The 18505-nt window shown below is 47.1% G+C and overlaps 1 protein-coding gene across 1 annotated transcript in view; it reads left to right on the top strand.

Annotated features, from left to right (window-relative positions):
- The window catches only part of LOC130133026 (POC1 centriolar protein homolog A-like), an 83590-nt gene that overhangs the window by 34064 nt on the left and 31021 nt on the right, over positions 1–18505 (top strand). The window contains exons 6-7 of the mRNA XM_056301912.1: positions 892–960; positions 2858–3007. Of these exons, the coding sequence (XP_056157887.1) occupies positions 892–960; positions 2858–3007 (219 nt within the window). The remainder of the gene's footprint in view (positions 1–891; positions 961–2857; positions 3008–18505) is intronic.

Raw genomic sequence — 18505 nt, 5'->3', positions numbered from 1 at the left:
GTTGAGCACTTGCCCCACTGTTGAGAGTTTCTTTTAACAAATTTTTATATATATATATATATAAACTCGCTAGCCTTTGGCTAATGGGTCAGACCCTTTAGTCGACTGGTTAACATCGCCAGTGGTGTGGGAGATCCGGGTTCGCATCCTGGCTGCGGTGGTTCCCAGGCTGCCCCCCCCCCCCCGAATTCGCCACATTTTTGTTTATTCAAACAGCCATATATTCATAGACACATTCATACGTACACATATACAGCCTTCCTTGCTATGGAGGTGTTTAATGGTTCTGGACTGTAGATTTTTGTCCCCTGCTGAGACTGTTTAATGAAATCATTACTAAAGAGAGGGTGATGACTGTCATCTTCATCAGTGACTGATTTTACTCGTCAGACTGAAACTTGTTTTTAACTTGTACAGAATTCAGGATCTTTAAAATGTTACTAGCGCTCTTGCATGGTCGATAAAAAATAAGCTTTTACACCAAGTTAGAATCCCTGTGTACAGACAGAGACACAGCTGGAGCACGTTGTGATGTTTGGAATGGATATGTGACTACATCCTGGTTCAGCCATTCAGGTGAAAGACTTATGAGAGATGAACCCTGCAGTGCAGATCATTACAAACACAGTCACAGTCAGAGAATATCATTTACCTTCACAGGCGCGCCACGTCGGCCCGCCAAGCCATATCCCACCTGCCACAACTGCTCTGACTGAGCCCTGATGCAGCGCTTACTGTCAGCTTCCCCTAATTACTTCCCACATTGCTTTCCCCTTTGAGCTGTTAATCATTGCTGTCTCTCTCTCTCTCTCTCTCTCTCTCTCTCTCTCTCTCTCTCTCTCTCTCTCTCTCTCTCTCTCTCTCTCTCTCTCTCTCTCTCTCTCTCACTAGGGCCCGGTGACCTGTGTGTCATTCTCCAGGTCAGGAGAGCACTTTGCCTCTGGCGGTTCAGATGAGCAGGTGATGAGCAGGTCCTTCTTAAATGTCTGCTGATATTTCCACATCCTTTCTGTCTCTCCCCCCTGTACCAGCAAGCCTTGACATTAGGACATTGAGAAGTCCAGGCCATGTGACATTTGAAGGGGGTCATTATGTTCATTAGACAGACCACGAGTAGCACATCAACAGATTATTATTCATAGAGGTGTACGGGCATGACCATGCTGTCTTCTCTTCTGTTACCATTTTGAAACACCTACAGTGCATCCGGAAAATATTCACACCCCTTCACTTTCCCCACATTTTGTTATGTTACAGCCTTATTCCAAAATGGGTTAAATTCTTTTTTTCTCTGATCAATCTAAATACAATACCCCATAATAGCAAAGTGAAAGAGGTTTTGTAGAAATTTTTGCAAATTTATTAAAAATAAAAAACTGAAATATTGCATGTACATAAGTATTCACACCCTTTACTCAGTAGTTGGTTGAGGCCCCCTTGGCAGTGATTACAGCCTCAAGTCTTCTTGGGTATGAAGCTACAAGCTGGCACACCTATATTTGGGGTATTTCTCCCATTCTTCTCTGCAGATCCTCTTGAGCTCTGTAAGGTTAGATGCGGAGCGTCGCTGCACAGCTATTTTCAGGTCTTTCCAGAGATGTTCAATGGGGTTCAAGTCTGGGCTCTGGCTGAGCCACTCAAGGACATTCACAGACTTGTCCCGAAGCCACTCCTTCGTTGTCTTGGCTGTGTGCTTAGGGTCGTTGTCATGTTGAAAGGTAAACCTTCGCCCCAGTCTGAGGTCCTGAGCGCTCTGGAGCAGGTTTTCATCAAGGATCTCTCTGTACTTTGCTCCATTCATCTTTCCCTCTATCCTGACTAGTCTCCCAGTTCCTGCCGCTGAAAAACATCCCCACAACATGATGCTGCCACCACCATGCTTCACTGTAGGGATGGTATTAGCAAGGTGATGAGACGTGCCTGGTTTCCTCCAGACGTGACGTTTGGCATTCAGGCCAAAGAGTTCAATCTTGGTTTCATCAGACCAGAGAATCTTGTTTCTCATGGTCTGAGAGTCCTTTAGGTGCTTTCTGGCAAACTCCAAGCGGGCTGTCATGTGTCTTTTACTAAGCAGAGGCTTCCGTCTGGCCACTCTACCATAAAGGCCTGATTGGTGGAGTGCTGCAGAGATGGTTGTCCTTCTGGAAGGTTCTCCCATCTCCACAGAGGAACGCTGGAGCTCTGTCAGAGTGACCATCGGGTTCTTGGTCACCTCCCTGACCAAGGCCCTTCTCCCCCGATTGCTCAGTTTGGCTGGGCGGCCAGCTCTAGGAAGAGTCCTGGTGGATCCAAACTTCTTCCATTTACGAATGATGGAGACCACTGTGCTCTTCGGGACCTTCAAAGCTGTAGAAATTTTTTTGTACCCTTCCCCAGATTTGTGCCTCAATGCAATCTTGTCTCGGAGGTCCACAGACAATTCCTTTGACTTCATGGCTTGGTTTCTGGTCTGACATGCACTGTCAACAGTGGGACCTTATATAGACAGGTGTGTGCCTTTCCAAATCATGTCCGATCAATTGATTTTACTACAGGTGGACTCCAATCAAGATGTAGAAAAATCTCAAGGATGATCAGTGGAAACAGGATTGACCTGAGCTCAATTTTGAGTGTCATAGCAAAGGGTGTGAATACTTATGTACATGCAATATTTTAGTTTTTTATTTTTAATAAATTTGCAAAAATTTCTACAAAACCTTTTTCACTTTGTCATTATGGGGTATTGTGTGTAGATTGATGAGAAAAAAAAGGAATTTAATCCATTTTGGAATAAGGCTGTAACATAACAAAATGTGGGGAAAGTGAAGAGGTGTGAATACTTTCCGGATGCACGGTATCAATGATATTTTCCATATAGGTGATGGTGTGGAAAAGCAACTTTGACTTTGGTGAGTGTGGAGATGCTGTCAGGCAGCAGCGTCATACCTCCTCTGGAGTGCAGGCACCCTCAGTGAGCTCAGCAACCCACCGCCCCCGCAAGCTGCATGCCTCCCTGCTTCCTAGCCAGGTAAGTTGGGGTACCACAGGGCCCGTGAAGAACCGATCAGAAATCCACATCTTTATGATGACTGGAATAGGTTAGCTATCAGTTAACGTTAGATCCCAGTGATCCCACTGGAACGACCCGAGATTTCACTCCTACCTAAAACCACCACGGGTGGTCAAAATGACCGCCGGTTTTTAAACTCTATATTGTGTCAAGATAAATATCCAGTAGAGATATTAATGCATTACATATATTGGTATGTCTGTTAGGAAACTAACTGACACCAAAATTAACATTTTAACAACTTTAATACTATTTTTAAACAATTTAAAATGGCTGCTGTCCAACGCCTGTAAATCCTGCAACGCCTCAGTGGTAGTCATGGTGCGTCTATAGCGGCGTTTGTAACCAGACATGTTGGACATAATCACACATCAAGTTTAGACTATTTGTCTGCACTGGAGGGCGCTAGTGTGTTTCTAGGACAGAGCAACAAACTTCACGCAGTAAATGATGCGACCAACACACGTCATAAATACTGACATGACGCACACCATCACATGCACATTACGAGCGGTCACTGCTCATGGTCGTGTTAGGTCGATCTTATTATAACTTTTTGTGTGCAATTGGTCTAAAACTCGTTTTAATGCAAATATATGCAGTTTTAGGAGAATTCAGGGATCGGCAGGTCTGTGTCTGTTTTTTTTCCACAAAGTTATTAAACTTTGAAAATCCAAGATGGTCATAATGACCGTCTTGGTCGATCTAGTGTTGACTTCCCCAATGTTTCAGACAAGCTGTCTAAAATGTTATTTGCACCAACACTCCCACTCCCACCACATACAGACTCACCACTGGTTTACACTTAGACAGCTGTTGTCCTTCTCCTCTCTTCGATAGGCTGGTGCACTGTTTGTGGTCTTCCTGGCTTTGACAATCGCCCAGTTAGGATAACCACACTTAACCAGGGCCTGTTTAATGTGGGATTTCTCCCCTTCCCCGGCCGCTGTGTTGGTGGGGACGTTGTCAGCTCGGTGGTGCAGCGCCCTGATGACTCCTAGTTTGTGCTGCAGTGGATGACGAGAGTCAAACCTTAAGCACTGATCAGTATGTGTTGGTTTACGGTAAACTTCAACAGTCACATGTCCCTCATCACTAGTTGTAATGTCACAGTGTAAGAAGACTAAGCTGTCATGTTCCACATCCTCCTGGTGAACTTGATGTTTACTATACCCAAAACAAAGTTCCTGAGTGTGTTGCCACTTTGGATGGTGAGAAGGCACTAGACCTTGTGGAGTGGAACTATCTATTTACAGTTTTAGAAACATTTGTATTTGGACCAATATTTATTTCCTGGTTAAATTTATTATATACGTCCCCCTCCGCTTCAATCTTAACAAATTCGATACACTCACAACCTTTCCAACCTCATCGTGGGACTTGCCAGGGTGTCCTTTAAGCCCTCTGCTTTTTAGGGTTCCAAGCCAAGGGGGCTGGGGGTCAAGCATTGCAAAGCAGTGTGGCTCTAACCCTATTGTAATCGCTGATTATTATTATCATTATTATTATTATTGTTAATATTGGTAGATGTGGTACTGCAACATACACTGTAAAAGTTATGTACGTGAAATTTTCACACGTCAGACACTAAAAATGACATGTCCACCAGCAGATAGCGCTATAATCAAGGTAAGCGCATTTTGGCCACTAACGCCCACATTAAAATACCAGTCTCACCAGTCACCATCACATTCATCAGAGCAGTTTCACCAGTTACCATCACATCCATCAGACCAGTCTCACCAGTCACCATTACATTACATGACATGACATTACAGTCATTTAGCCGGCGCTTTTATCCAAAGCGACTTACAATAAGTGCATAATTTAACGTAGGAGATCAGGAGAACTACTAGTCATCAGAGGTCATAAGTGCATCTAAACAAGCATCTAATAGCAAAACCAGTGCTAAAGTAAAAGTGCAAGAAAGAGATTCATCAGACCAGTCTCACCAGTCACCGTCACATCCATCAGAGCAGTTTCACCAGTCACCGTCACATCCATCAGAGCAGTTTCACCAGTCAACATCACATCCATCAGAGCATTTTCACCAGTCACCGTCACATCCATCAGACCAGTCTCACCAGTCACCGTCACATCCATCAGAGCAGTTTCACCAGTCACCGTCACATCCATCAGAGCAGTCTCACCAGTCACCATCACATCCATTAGACCAGTTTCACCACAGTCAACATCACATCCATCAGAGCAGTTTCACCAGGCACCATCACATCCATCTTTAAAGTTCAGTTATTTACAGTTGCTTTCAGACTGGTCTTTTTGAAATCCTGTCCGTTTCTTCAAATTAGATTTGCGGAGACTTACCAAACTAAATGGATATAAATCTGTTTTTGGTCTTAAAGCCAGGGGCCATCCCATGAGCCAGTGTGACAAGATGTCTTTGTTAGTGTGTCTTAATAGCTACAATCAGCTCACCAGTTAGACAAAAACAAACCTTAAAAGGTCTTTGTTAAGGGGCGTCCAGGTGGCATGGCAGTCTTTTCTGTTGCCTACCAACACGGGGATCGCTGGTTCGAATCTCCGTCTTACCTCCGTCTTGGTCGGGCGTCCCTACAGACACAATTGGCCGTGTCTGTGGGTGGGAAGCCGGATGTGTGGGTATGTGTCCTGGTCGCTGCACTAGCGCCTCCTCTGGTCGGTCGGGGTGCCTGTTTGGGGGGGGGGGACTGTAGGGAATATCGTGATCCTCCCACGTACTACGTCCCCCTGGTGAAACCCCTCACTGTCAGGTGAAAAGAAGCGGCTGGTGACTCCACATGTATCGGAGGAGGCATGTGGTAGTCTGCAGCCCTCCCCGGATCAGCAGAGGGGGTGGAACAGAGACCGGGACGGCTCAGAAGAGTGGAATAATTGGCAAGGTACACTACTACTACTACTACTACTACTCTCAGCTGCTCCCGTTAGGGGTCACCACAGCGGATCATCCGTTTCCATCTCTTCCTGTCCTCTGCATCTTCCTCTGTCACACCAGCCACCTGCATGTCCTCCCTCACCACATCCATAAACCTCCTCTTTGGCCTTCCTCCTTTCCTCATCCCTGGCAGCTCCATATTCAGCGTCCTTCTCCCAATATACCCAGCATCTCTCCTCCACACATGTCCAAACCATCTCAATCTTGCCTCTCTTGCTTTGTCTCCAAACTGTCCAACCTGAGCTGTCCCTCTAATATACTCGTTCCTAATCCTGTCCTTCTTCATCACTCCCAGTGAAAATCTTATCTTCATCTCTGCCACCTCCAGCTCCTCCTCCTGTTTTTTCATCAGTGCCACTGTCTCCAAACCATATAACATAGCTGGTCTCACAACCATCTTGTAAACCTTCCCTTTAACTGTTGCTGGTACCCTTCTGTCACACATCACTCCTGACACTCTTCTCCGCCCACTCCACCAAGTCCATTGGCCAAGTACAATTGGGAGAAAAAAAAAGGGGGGGATCTTCATTGCTTCTGAACAATTTATCTGTTTTCACTTGTGTTGCATGGCAGGAATGGCAGGATAGTCCTGCAGGGTTTTCTGGCTCTGGTCAGCATCAGCAGCGTGGTTCATGTTCAGAGATACACAGACATGTAGCAGCGATGATCACTGCTGTCTATGCCATTTTGCATTCACACAGTAGAGAAGTAGCTGTGATAAGATCTTGAGCTACCCAGCCCGGAAACACACACGCACACACACACGCACACACACACACACGCACACGCACACACACACGCACACGCACACACACACCCTCTGCGGACCCTTTCCTTTGATGTGTGTTACATGTCCTAGAGGCGCTCCTCTCTCTCACATGCAGGATACGGTACCCACTCACTTCCTGCTCCTTCCATTTATTCTGCTGAAAAAGATTTTTGTCCTCCGTTAGGACTTGATGGGTGTAATAATGTAAGATTATACTGCTTTAAAGATAATATCAGATGGTACCCAGAGCTCAGCTCACCATTATGTCCTGTGAGCTGAGCAGGCTGAACTGTGGGAGGTGGATGCTGGGTATGCTGCAAGTGTTGTAAATGATGGCGGTGTTGAAATATGACTGTATTCAGATTTGATCACCATACTCCATGTAATTTACAAGGACCACTTTCACTCTTTTAATCCTAAAAGTGAAGTAGAGACCTAGTGCAGCACCTCACGTGGTCCAGAAGATGTCAGCCATGATGTTTTACCTCTAAGTGGAGGCTGGCAAAAGTCTCATCTGGGATCATTTTGACTTCACACTTCTTCAGGTCATAATTTTAGGGCCTCCTTGACCTATATTAAGGAATATCTCTTAACTCTAGAAGATGTGTTTGAACACTTCACATGTTGGTCCGTCTGATCGATCATCCATCCAGAATGTTTGTCCATGCACAGAGTGACTGAATTATGGAATGGATACAAAAGCCATCAGTCCAAGACTTTGTGCCGTTATGGTTGATTAGAAGTTGGTGTGGGAAGGAAATTTGTGTGGATAATATCTTGGTTTAGTGCTGTGTCTAACACTCCCAACCCACATTGCTTGCTGGTTGTCCATCGTATCCGATGACGACCATCTTCTCCTATTTGTGAGTCCTGTGGTGGCTGAATAGTCCGATCCTGGATGCACAGTTGCAGTTGCAGGCCAGGCATGTAAAAGTTGTGCTGGGGGGGGGGGCAGCTTTGTGAGCATGCCTCTTCGCACGCTTTGCTACACGGTGTTGTGTGCGCTGGTTTTCCATATACTTCACTCCCTGTGAGACGTGAGAGCGCCAGGTGGTGCGGGTTTGGTCTGGTATCTTTTCAGTGTGGTCTTCAGTTGGTCTCTGAACCGCTTCTTCTGCCCACCAACAGTGTGTTGACCAGGGTGTAGTTGGCTGTAGAGGACTTTACCAACCCACATATACACACACACCTTATCGGCGGTCACTCGGGGTCAAATATGACTGTCCTCCTTCTGAGTCCTCTCGGACCTCAGGTGGGTGTAGAGGCTGATCCTGGAGCTGCATAACAGGAGGACACCTGCGTGTGACAGCTTTTTACGTGGAGTGGCTGATGCTCCTGCAGCCACCACACAGTCCTTGGCAGGGGGTGGCCAGAGTCCAATGGCATGGGGAACCAAGATGATTGGAGACCACCCTCTGTTGCAGCCTTCATCCACCTTCACTGCCGTCGTGACCTGGAGACATCTTCCACCAGTTCTGCCATTGAGATCTTTGTTGGATCGTGCTTCGTCTGGAACCTCCCCCTTGACCTGTCCGCCTTAGGTGATCCTGCCAGGAGCAAAGCTGCGGATGGCATAGCTCTTGGGCTCAATGGTATACACAAGCTTCTCCACCACAGCAAGGTGGAGATCCAGGAGAAGACACACACACACACACAGTGAGGGCCTCGGCAGGAGTGTGTAAGCACCGAGGTCCCATCTGGCCCCGTTGCAGTATCGTGATATGATTAATCACCATGTAGCTGAGACACGGTACAGTCCACCACTGGTCTAACTGGTGTGTGTGTGTGTGTGTGTGTGTGTGTGTGTGTGTGTGTGTGTGTGTGTGTGTGTGTGTGTGTGTGTGTCTTTTTTTGCAGAGCTTATGATGTCTTGATAGCAAAGACCATAACCCATTAATGTTCTGATTGAGTCCTTTAATATGTTTGCTACTGCAATAAATCTGCTTGATAAGCTTTTAAAACCATTTTGCAGGATTATGTTTTCCATTTTCAAGAACATAATTTGATAAAACATGATTATGGGTTTGTGTTTTTCACTCAGACTCCATATTTAAACTAAACCCAGCCCTCCCTTGCTCGTGGCCATGTTTGACTCCATCTAAAAGAAAATGCTTGCGCTCACTTTGTAAAGCAGCAGCTCTGCATTATGTAAGGCGAACAGCAGCAGAACCACTCAGCCCAGACTGACCCACTTACAGCTGAGTCCTCATACATGCCAGGACTCGTAATGCTCTTACATAGGTTAAATAAACAAACTTTATAGCTGAAAATAAGGATTGATAAATGAGTAACAGGGCACTTATAAGCTATTACAACACACTTGCTAATATTAGCAAATGGCTTAAAAATGTTTGTACATATTGTGATGTGTAATCTAGGCTTGGACTGCCAGCATTTCTCATTTGCAAATATAGGGAAACAAATTCAATCAGCAGCGGTGTCCGGGTGGTGTAGTGGTCTATTCTGTTGCCTAGCAACATGGGGATCGCCAGTTCGAATCCCCGTGTTACCTCCAGCTTGGTCGGGCGTCCCTGCGGACACAATTGGCCATGTCTGCAGGTGGGAAGCTGGATGTGGTTATGCATCCTGGTCGCTGCAATAGTGCCTCCTCTGGTCGGTCGGGGTGCCTGTTCAGGGGGGGGGGGGAACTGGAGGGAATAGCGTGATCCTCCCATGCGCTACGTCCCCCTGGTGAAACTCCTCACTGTCAGGTGAAAAGAAGCGGCTGGTGACTCCACATGTATGGGAGGAGGCATGTGGTAGTCTGCAGCCCTCCCCGGATTGGCAGAGGGGGTGGAGCAGCGACCGGGACGGCTCGGAAGAGTGGGGCAATGGGCAAGGTACACTACTACTACTACTACTACTACTACTACTACTACTACTACTCTCAGCTGCTTCCAATAGGGGTCACCACAGTGGATCATCAGTCCTGCTACACCTTGTTTGTAGTCCTGCTACACCTGGTTTGTAGTCCTGCTACACCTGGTTTGTAGTCCTCACTGCCAAAAGGGGAAATATAGTGGGGAAAATCACAGATTTCACCTTTAAAGTCAAACAGAAATTGGACTGTATAAAACTGCAAACTACTGCAGCAGCAGGCCCTCTCAGGAAGGACACCACTTGAGAGAACTATTCGCCAAGTTCTGCAGAGCAAAATTATAAGCAACTGTCCCCTACAGGTCTTATTATAGATCTTATTATATTATTCAAATACATGTGCAGTATGCGCTCCAACTACTGGCCATTTAGAGGTGCAACTGAACGTAGCATCACTCCTTGTTAAGACACACACGCACAAACATGCACACACTCATGCATGCACTCACATGTAGAGGTAGAAGATGACTGTGTGCAGTTGTCCCTTATTGTCAGATGAATTATTCTGGATTCTTGCACAAACCTCACCTACCACAAGAAGGTTTTGGAAATTTTTGAATTATGACTTGGCTACTATTTAACTTTCGTTGGCTTCATCAGAACACGACCTCCAGCATGCACTGGGGTGGTTTGCAGCTGAGTGGGAAATGGCTGGGATGAGAGTCAGCACCACCAAGTCTGAGGCCATGGTTCTCTACCAGAAAATGGTGGATTGCTCCCTCCGAGTTGGGGATGAGTTGTTGCCTCAAGTGAAGGAGTTCAAGTATCTCGGGGTCTTGTTCACGAGTGAGAGTAGGATGGAGCGGGAGATTGACAGGTGGATTGGTGCAGCATCAGCAGTAATGTGGACGTTGTACCGAAGAGGGAGCTGAGCCGGAAGGCAAAGCTCTCAATTTACTAGTCAGTCTTCGTTCCAACCCTCACCTATGGTCATGAGCTTTGGGTAGTGACCGAAAGGGTGAGATCGTGGATACAAGCGGCTGAAATGAGTTTCCTCCATAGGGTGTCTGGGCTCAGCCTTAGAGATAGGGTGAGGAGCTCGGACATCCGGAGGGAGCTCGGAGTAGAGCCACTGCTCCTTCGCGTCGAAAGGAGCCAGTTGAGGGGTTTCAGGCATCTGATCAGGATGCCTCCTGGGTGCCTTCCTTTGGAGGTTTACTGGGCACATCCAACTGGGGGGAGACCCCGGGGTAGACCCAGAACTCGCTGGAGGGACTACATGTCAAATCTGGCCTGGGAACGCCTTGGGTTCCCCCAGGAGGAGCTGGAGGGCGTTGCTGGGGAGAGGGAGGTCTGGAGTGCCCTACTTAGCTTGCTGCCACCGCGACCCCACCCCGGAGAAGTGACTGATGATGAATGAATGAATAGTATTTAACTGGATACACTATTTAGTTATTACTGTGGATATTGTGTTGCCCTCTACTGTCACTTTTATATTTCAAATCTTGATTTAACAGTCACACACAAGCACATTTATACTCGAATTCCTCTTCAGCAAGAGAGCCAAAGCCATTTTCTCCCCAATCACTTTCTCAGCGCTGCTAGTGGCAACACCTGGAAGTGCTGCTCTTTAAATATTCCCACCCATGGATTATTTATCCAGCCGTCGTTTATTATTAATGACATGCTGCTTTCATCTCTCATGCACCGCCTCAAGTCTCATACACGTGTCGCCAGAGAGGAATCGAACGCGAGGAAAGAAAAAAAAAGTCATAGGCTAGCCTAAACTTGTTCCCTGCACATTAACAACTAATAAACAGAGAGAGAGAGAGAGAGACTGGATGGCATGAAGAAATGAAGGCACTCCAGCATGTGAGGCGTGAAAGCGAGGTGGCGTATTAAATGGGTTTATTTTCAGTGCATCTGCTGAGTTGTCGGCGTGTTGTGAAAGGAGAGAGAATAAAGGAAGCGTGATGTTCCTCTCAACACTGACATGGAGGGCAGGACACAGAACGCCGGCTCCAGCTCACGCATCTGAAAACCTGACTGAGTCCTTATTAGAGGAAACACGGGGCATGTGAGCACTTGAGGGATGTCACGAAGAGCACGGCAAGAAGGAAAACAGTCTTCTCCCATTCCAGGTGGGTGGAATGTGACTGTGGGAGAGACAAGATCTCATCCCTGCATCACAAGTCAGAACTCTCTGCTCATCACTGTCACCACCAGACATGAAAGAACTAAGTCAGCTTTTCACTCAGGCAAAACGTACACCCAGTACACCGAGTAAGTAGTTAGTGTAGCGCTCTTCATCAAGTGTTTTGAGAAGTGTCTTTAAACAACACCTTCCATTGTAAAAAGACAGTCCAGTACAGTCAGTACTGAATGTGGAGCTGCCAGGGAAGAGGAGAAGAGGAAGGCCAAAGAGGAGGTTTATGGAGGTGGTGAGGGAGGACATGCAGGTGGCTGGTGTGACAGAGGAAGATGCAGAGGACAGGAAGACATGGAAACGGATGATCCACTGTGGCGCCCCCTAATGGGAGCAGCCGAAAGTAGTAGTAGTAGTCCAGTACAGTCAGTCGCAACAGTGACAGACCTTTTTTTTTTGCACTTTTCTCCATCTCTCTCACATGTCCACTGTTTTCATCCTGCAACAACTAATTCCTCGCGGAATTACGGAGCCGAACTTCTTCTGCTTCGGTTCAGAAATTGATTCTTCTTCTTCTTCTTTCGGCTTGTTCCCTGTCAGAATGTCAATCAGAAATGGATTGAAATGCCGCTCTGGTGGCCGAGCGGAATAACCCGCCGTTCTTGCAGTCCGCTTGTCATGTGGCTGGGAGGTTCGTATCCCAGACTCGCCGTAACCGGTCACAGCCAGGGCGTCCACGGGGTAAGGCGTTCATTAGGCCGCCCTTACCCGAGGGACAGTGGGTGTAGATCGGTGTAGTGTTCGGGGACTCGTCGTTCTCCAGCGACCCCTCTGGCCCACCCGGGCGCCTACAGCCAAGCAACTGAAAGCATTCTCCCTACGCCTCCTTCGCGGCCTGAAGGTGATGCAATCCATGCGAGGAGGCTTCAGCATGTAAAATAGTGAGAGCAGTGACACGAGTTTGAAGGAAGCTGGTGTTACGACTATCTCCTTCCTGTGGAAACCTGAGCCAGGGGAGTTATTCCACAAGAGTTCCGGCCATATGCCATTGGGTTAATCGGGTGGGATAAGAGGAAAAACTAGAAATAACATTTTTTTTTAAAAAGAAATGGATTGAAATCGAGGTAATTCAATGACTGATACTGCGGCTGCCGCGAGCTGGAACCATCGTTGGTCACCTGATCCAGCGGACCAATCGTGTCAATCTGATCACCCAGTCAGGCAGTCAGACAGTCAATCAGGGACATTGATGTTTGCAGGGCTAGCCCCGCTGGCTGGTCTAGCCAGAGAGATGTGTGTCCTATCTGTGATGCAATAAAAATATTTGTTTCTGGTGCGTCCAAGTAGTGTAGCGGTCTATTCCGTTGCCTACCAACACGGAGATCACCAGTCTGAATCCCTGTGTTACCTCCGGGTTGGTCGGGCGTCCCTACAGACACAATTGGCCGTGTCTGCGGGTGGGAAGCCGGATGTGGGTATGTGTCCTGGCTGCTGCACTAGCGCCTCCTCTGGTCGGTCAGGGCGCCTGTTCGGGGGGGGGGGACTGGGGGGAATAACGTGATCCTCCCACGTGCTACGTCCCCCTGGTGAAACTCCTCACTGTCAGGTGAAAAGAAGCGGCTGGTGACTCCACATGTATGGGAGGAGGCATGTGGTAGTCTGCAGCCCTCCCCGGATCAGCAGAGGGGGTGGAACAGAGACTGGGATGGATCGGAAGAGTAGAGTAATTGGCCATGTACAATTGGGGAGAGAAAGGGGGGGGTTGTTTAACAAAATATAAGGTACAGTGATTCCACTGTGTTTTAGTGCCATATCACGATAATATCTTGAATCACAGTTGTTTTGGCCAGGATCATTGTGACATGACATTTTCACATCGTCCCACCCCTATGAAGGACTCCCCGTCTGTAACATGATCAATGTGGTTCAGATGGGTCAAATTTAATAGACCTTTAATTCAGCTTGCACTGGAGAGAATAGTGTTACGATGCTGGAGATCTCTTGAGGTTTCGTGATCTTACGTCCTAAGGGACATCCAGACGGGCTGCGAAGAACTCTAAAAAAGCCCCTGATATTTCTGTATTTCGTCACATAACTTTTACCGTTTCACTTTGAAATGGTGAATCGATCAGGCTGAAGCCAACTGGAAGAATGCTCTGTGTCTGCAGATTCCTTTTTTAGCATCTGCCATAAAACCAATCGTATAGAATGAAATCTATGTTGTGCACTGACTTTAGACAGGAATGAGAGGATAATGCTGCAGCAGCTGCAGCCATGGCCAGCAGCCATCAGTCAGCTCCATGTGGGATATTTCATAGATTGTGAATATGACATGCTGACTGACCTCTGGATGGGCTCAGAAGAGAACCCCTCATAGTGCAGTACTGTGCAGAGTCTCAGTACTGCATGTAGTACTGTGCAGAGTCTTAGTACTGCATGCAGAGTCTCAGTACTGCATGCAGTACTGTGCAGAGTCACTGCAGTCAGGCAGCAGTAGAATGTGTCTGATTCCCTCTGTTGATTACAGCTGAGCTAATCGCTAATCTTTATTTACCGCTGTGTGTGTGTGTGTGTGTGTGTGTGTGTGTGTGTGCGTGTGTGTGTGTGTGTGTGCGTGTGTGTGTGTGCGTGTGTGTGTGCGTGTGTGTGTGTGTGCGAGAGAGAACTATCTTTGACAGGCTTATCATTTCTCTGATCACAACCGCCTCTATTCGCCCCCCTCCCTTCTCTCTCTTTTCCTGTCCCTCTGTCTTCCTCTTGCTCTCTCTCTGTAGCTTCACATCTGGGTCGTTCTCCCTCTCACGTGTGCAGACAGACGAGCTGCACGCCCACAGCAGGCTTCCCCTCACACTCCTCAGCCCATCACATTCACACACACACCAGCACAGGCAGGCTCAGTTCGGATGAGCTGCAGAGGGGAGGGGGTTGGGGTGGGCTGTGGGTTTGGAAAGCTGTGTAGTGAACTGGATATTAACTGTAGTTAAAAACAGTAACAGTTCATAGATATGAAAAATATAAAAACAAACACCGCTCTATTTTTAGTTTCATTTGTAATTTTGCATTTCAAACAGCCTCTAAAACAGAGTAATACCCATTTTATCAGATTCTACTACTACTAGTACTACTACTGCTACTACTACTATTACTTTTGGCTGCTCCCGTTAGGGGGCGCCACAGCGGATCATCCGTCTCCATCTCTTCCTGTCCTCTACATCTTCCTCTGCCACACCAGCCACCTGCATGTCCTCCCTCACCACCTCCATAAACCTCCTCTTTGGCCTTCCTCTTCTCCTCTTCCCTGGCAGCTCCATATTCAGCATCCTTCCCCCAGTATACCCAGCATCTCTCCTCCACACATGTCCACACCATCTCAATCTTGTCTCTCTTGCTTTGTCTCCAAACCGTCCAACCTGAGCTGTCCCTCTAATATACTCATTCCTAATCTTGTCCCTCTTCATCACTCCCAATGAAAATCTTATCATCTTCATCACTGCCACCTCCAGCTCCACCTCCTGTCTTTTCATCAGTGCCACTGTCTCCAAACCATACAACATAGCTGGTCTCACAACCATCTTGTAAACCTTCCCTTTAACTCTTGCTGGTACCCTTCTGTCACAAATCACTCCTGACACTCTTCTCCACCCACTCCACCCTGCCTGCACTCTCTTCTTCACCTCTTTCTGCACTTCCCGTTACTTTGGACAGTTGACCCCAAGTATTTAAACTCATAACCTTCATCACCTCTACTCCTTGCATCCTTACCATTCCACTGTCCCCCCTCTCATTCACGCATATTTCATCACATTCAAGCTTATTATATGCTATTTAACATCAGTCCTGTAGATGGCTCAGTGCCAGTAGTGATAGGGAAGCCTTTGGTTCTGGCAAGGGTCAAAGCGCAAGCAATTAAAGAAAATGCCAGAACATCTAACACACTAACCAGAAAATGCCAGAACATACTAACCTGTCTGGTTTTCTATCACATGGTCAAACTGTTAAACCTCGTTAAATCTAAAACAAAATGTATAAAAAACCTTAGAGGAGCATGTAGGGACTGTTATTACGTTTTTTAAAACCACTTTGCAACGTTGGCAAATCAGCTTTCACAAGAAAACCAAACTAATGGGTGTGTGAAACGAGAGGGAGTGAACCGGTGTGAAAAGATACCAGTGTCATTTCCAACTTACGAACGCCAGTCGTTGTGAAAGTCAGATGTGTATTTACTGTTCGGTTGATGTACGTAGTGTAAATCAATTATCCATACGGAGGGTGCCTTATTTTTCCAAGATGGATGCCTCCGTAGCATACAACGTGCTCCATACAGACTGTAACGACCACGGATAACTAGACTCGCTGGCCCTTGGCTAACGGGTTGGACCCTTTAGTGGACTGGTTAGCGCAGTGGCCCATGGTGCAGGCGACCCGGGTTTGCGTCCCGGCTACAGCAGTTCCCGGCTGCCCCCTGAATTCACTGCATTGGTGTCAGAAGTGGGATGGTGACACCGTGAGGCCATCAGAAGCGCGTGCGCCCAGAGGCGTGAGGGAGCTGGCATGCCGAAGCGCAGGGACGCGCTTCCCGAAGGAGGGGGGTAGTGTAAGGACCATGAATGATTCGGGCCCTGGTTAGCGCAGTCGCCCATGGTGCGGGGGACCTGGGTTCGCGTCCCGGCTGCGGCGGTTCCCGGCTGCCCCCTGAATTCGCTACACAGACCATTTGAAATGGCAGACATTGTTCGTGTTCTTGTGTACTGTTGAAACAGGATTTGCTAGATGAGTTATCTATTTCTACTTGAAAGTTTAGCATTTACTATTTTGTCAGTTATTAGGTGTTTAATTTTACATAACTGTGATGAATATTTAAATTTGATAATGTTAATTGTTGTAATCTGGAAGTAAATTTAGTAAACTTAAAAGGCATTGAACCATTAATACACATTAGATTCTGGTTTTTAGCCATAGGAATTGCAGTTTTGTAGTGGACACTTAATGGACTTATGGACATAATTCACCATAGCCTGTCGCTTCGTTGGGATTTTCAACATCTACAATATTAAGTTGACTTGCTCACTTTAAGAGCTCAGTGTGTAGCCATGGTAACACAGCGCCATGTTTGTTCAGGTGGTGTGTGCAAAAAAAAATAAACGACACACGCATTCGTGTGTCGTGATGATTGCAAAGCTATTGTCATCACTCGTGTCTGTCCTTCCTGAATTGTTCTCCCTTTTCTGTCTCCCTGTATGCTGGTCTGCTTTTCTGATTGACTCTATCGACCCTGCCTGTAATCTGGACCACGTGTTTTACCTCCTGTTTTTGGATGTTTGCAAATCATTAAACTTTTAATGTTTTGAATCATCATCTGATCCCAGTGTGCAATTGAATTCCCCACCAGCAAGAGTGACAATACGATCTGACCAACAAGGACTAAGCAGCCGTCCTTCTTCTTTTGGCTGCTCCCATTAGGGGGCGCCACAGTGGATTATCCGTTTCCATCGCTTCCTGTCCTCTTCATCTTCCTCTGTCTCACCAACCACCTTGATATCCTCCCTACATCCATAAACCTCCTCTTTGGCCTTCCTCTTCTCCTCTTCCCTGGCAGCTCCATATTCAGCATCCTTCTCCCAATATACCCAGCATCTCTCCTCCACACATGTCCAAGCCATCTCAATCTTGTCTCTCTTGCTTTGTCTCCAAACCGTCCAACTTGAGCAGTCCCTCTAATATACTCGTTCCTAATCCTGTCCTTCTTCATCACTCCCAGTGAAAATCTTATCATCTTCACCTCTGCCACCTCCAGCTCCACCTCCTGTCTTTTCATCAGGGCCACTGTCTCCACACCATACAACATAGCAGGTGTCACTACCATCTTGTAAACCTTCCCTTTAACTCTTGCTGGTACCCTTCTGTCACAAATCACTCCTGACACTCTTCCCCACCCACTCCACCCTGCCTGTACTCTCTTCTTCACCTCTGTTCTGCACTCCCCGTCACTTTGGACAGTTGACCCCAAGTATTTAAACTCGTATGTCTTCGTCACCTCTACTCCTTGCATCCTCACCATTCCACTGTCCTCCCTCTCATTCACGTATATGTATTCCGTCTTGCTCCTACTGACTTTCATTCCTCTTCTCTCCAGTGCATACCTCAACCTCTCCAGGCTCTCCTCAACCTGCTCCCTACTCTCGCTACAGATCACAATGTCATCCACAAACATCATCGTCCATGGACACTCCTTCCTGATCTTGTCCATCAACCTGTCCATCACCATTGCAAACAAGAAAGGGCTCAAAGCCGATCCTTGATGTAATCCCACCCCCACCTTGAACCCATCTGTCATTCCAACCACACACCTCACCACTGTCACACTTCCCTCATACATATCCTGCACCACTCCCGACTTCCTCATACAATACCACACCTCCTCTCTCAGCACCCTGTCATATACTTTCTCTAAATCCACAAAGACACAATGTAACTCCTTCTGACCTTCTCTACACTTCTTCATCAACATTCTCAAAGCAAACATCACATCTGTGGTGCTCTTTCGTGGCATGAAACCATACTGCTGCTGCTGATCACCACCTCTCCTCCTCTTAACCTAGCTTCTATTACTCTTTCCCATATCTTCATGCTGTGGCTGATCAACTTTATACCTCTGTAGTTGCTACAGTTCTGCACATCGCCCTTGTTCTTGAAAATCGGTACCAGTATGCTTCTTCTTCACTCCTCAGGCATCCTCTCACTTTCCAAGATGGTGTTAAACAATCTAGTTAAAAACCCCACTGCCATCTCTCC

The sequence above is a fragment of the Lampris incognitus genome, chromosome 2 (assembly GCF_029633865.1).
Source record: "Lampris incognitus isolate fLamInc1 chromosome 2, fLamInc1.hap2, whole genome shotgun sequence".
NCBI lineage: Eukaryota > Metazoa > Chordata > Actinopteri > Lampriformes > Lampridae > Lampris > Lampris incognitus.
The sequence above is the reverse complement of the archived record's forward strand: the minus strand, read 5'-3'. Positions and strand labels throughout refer to the sequence as shown.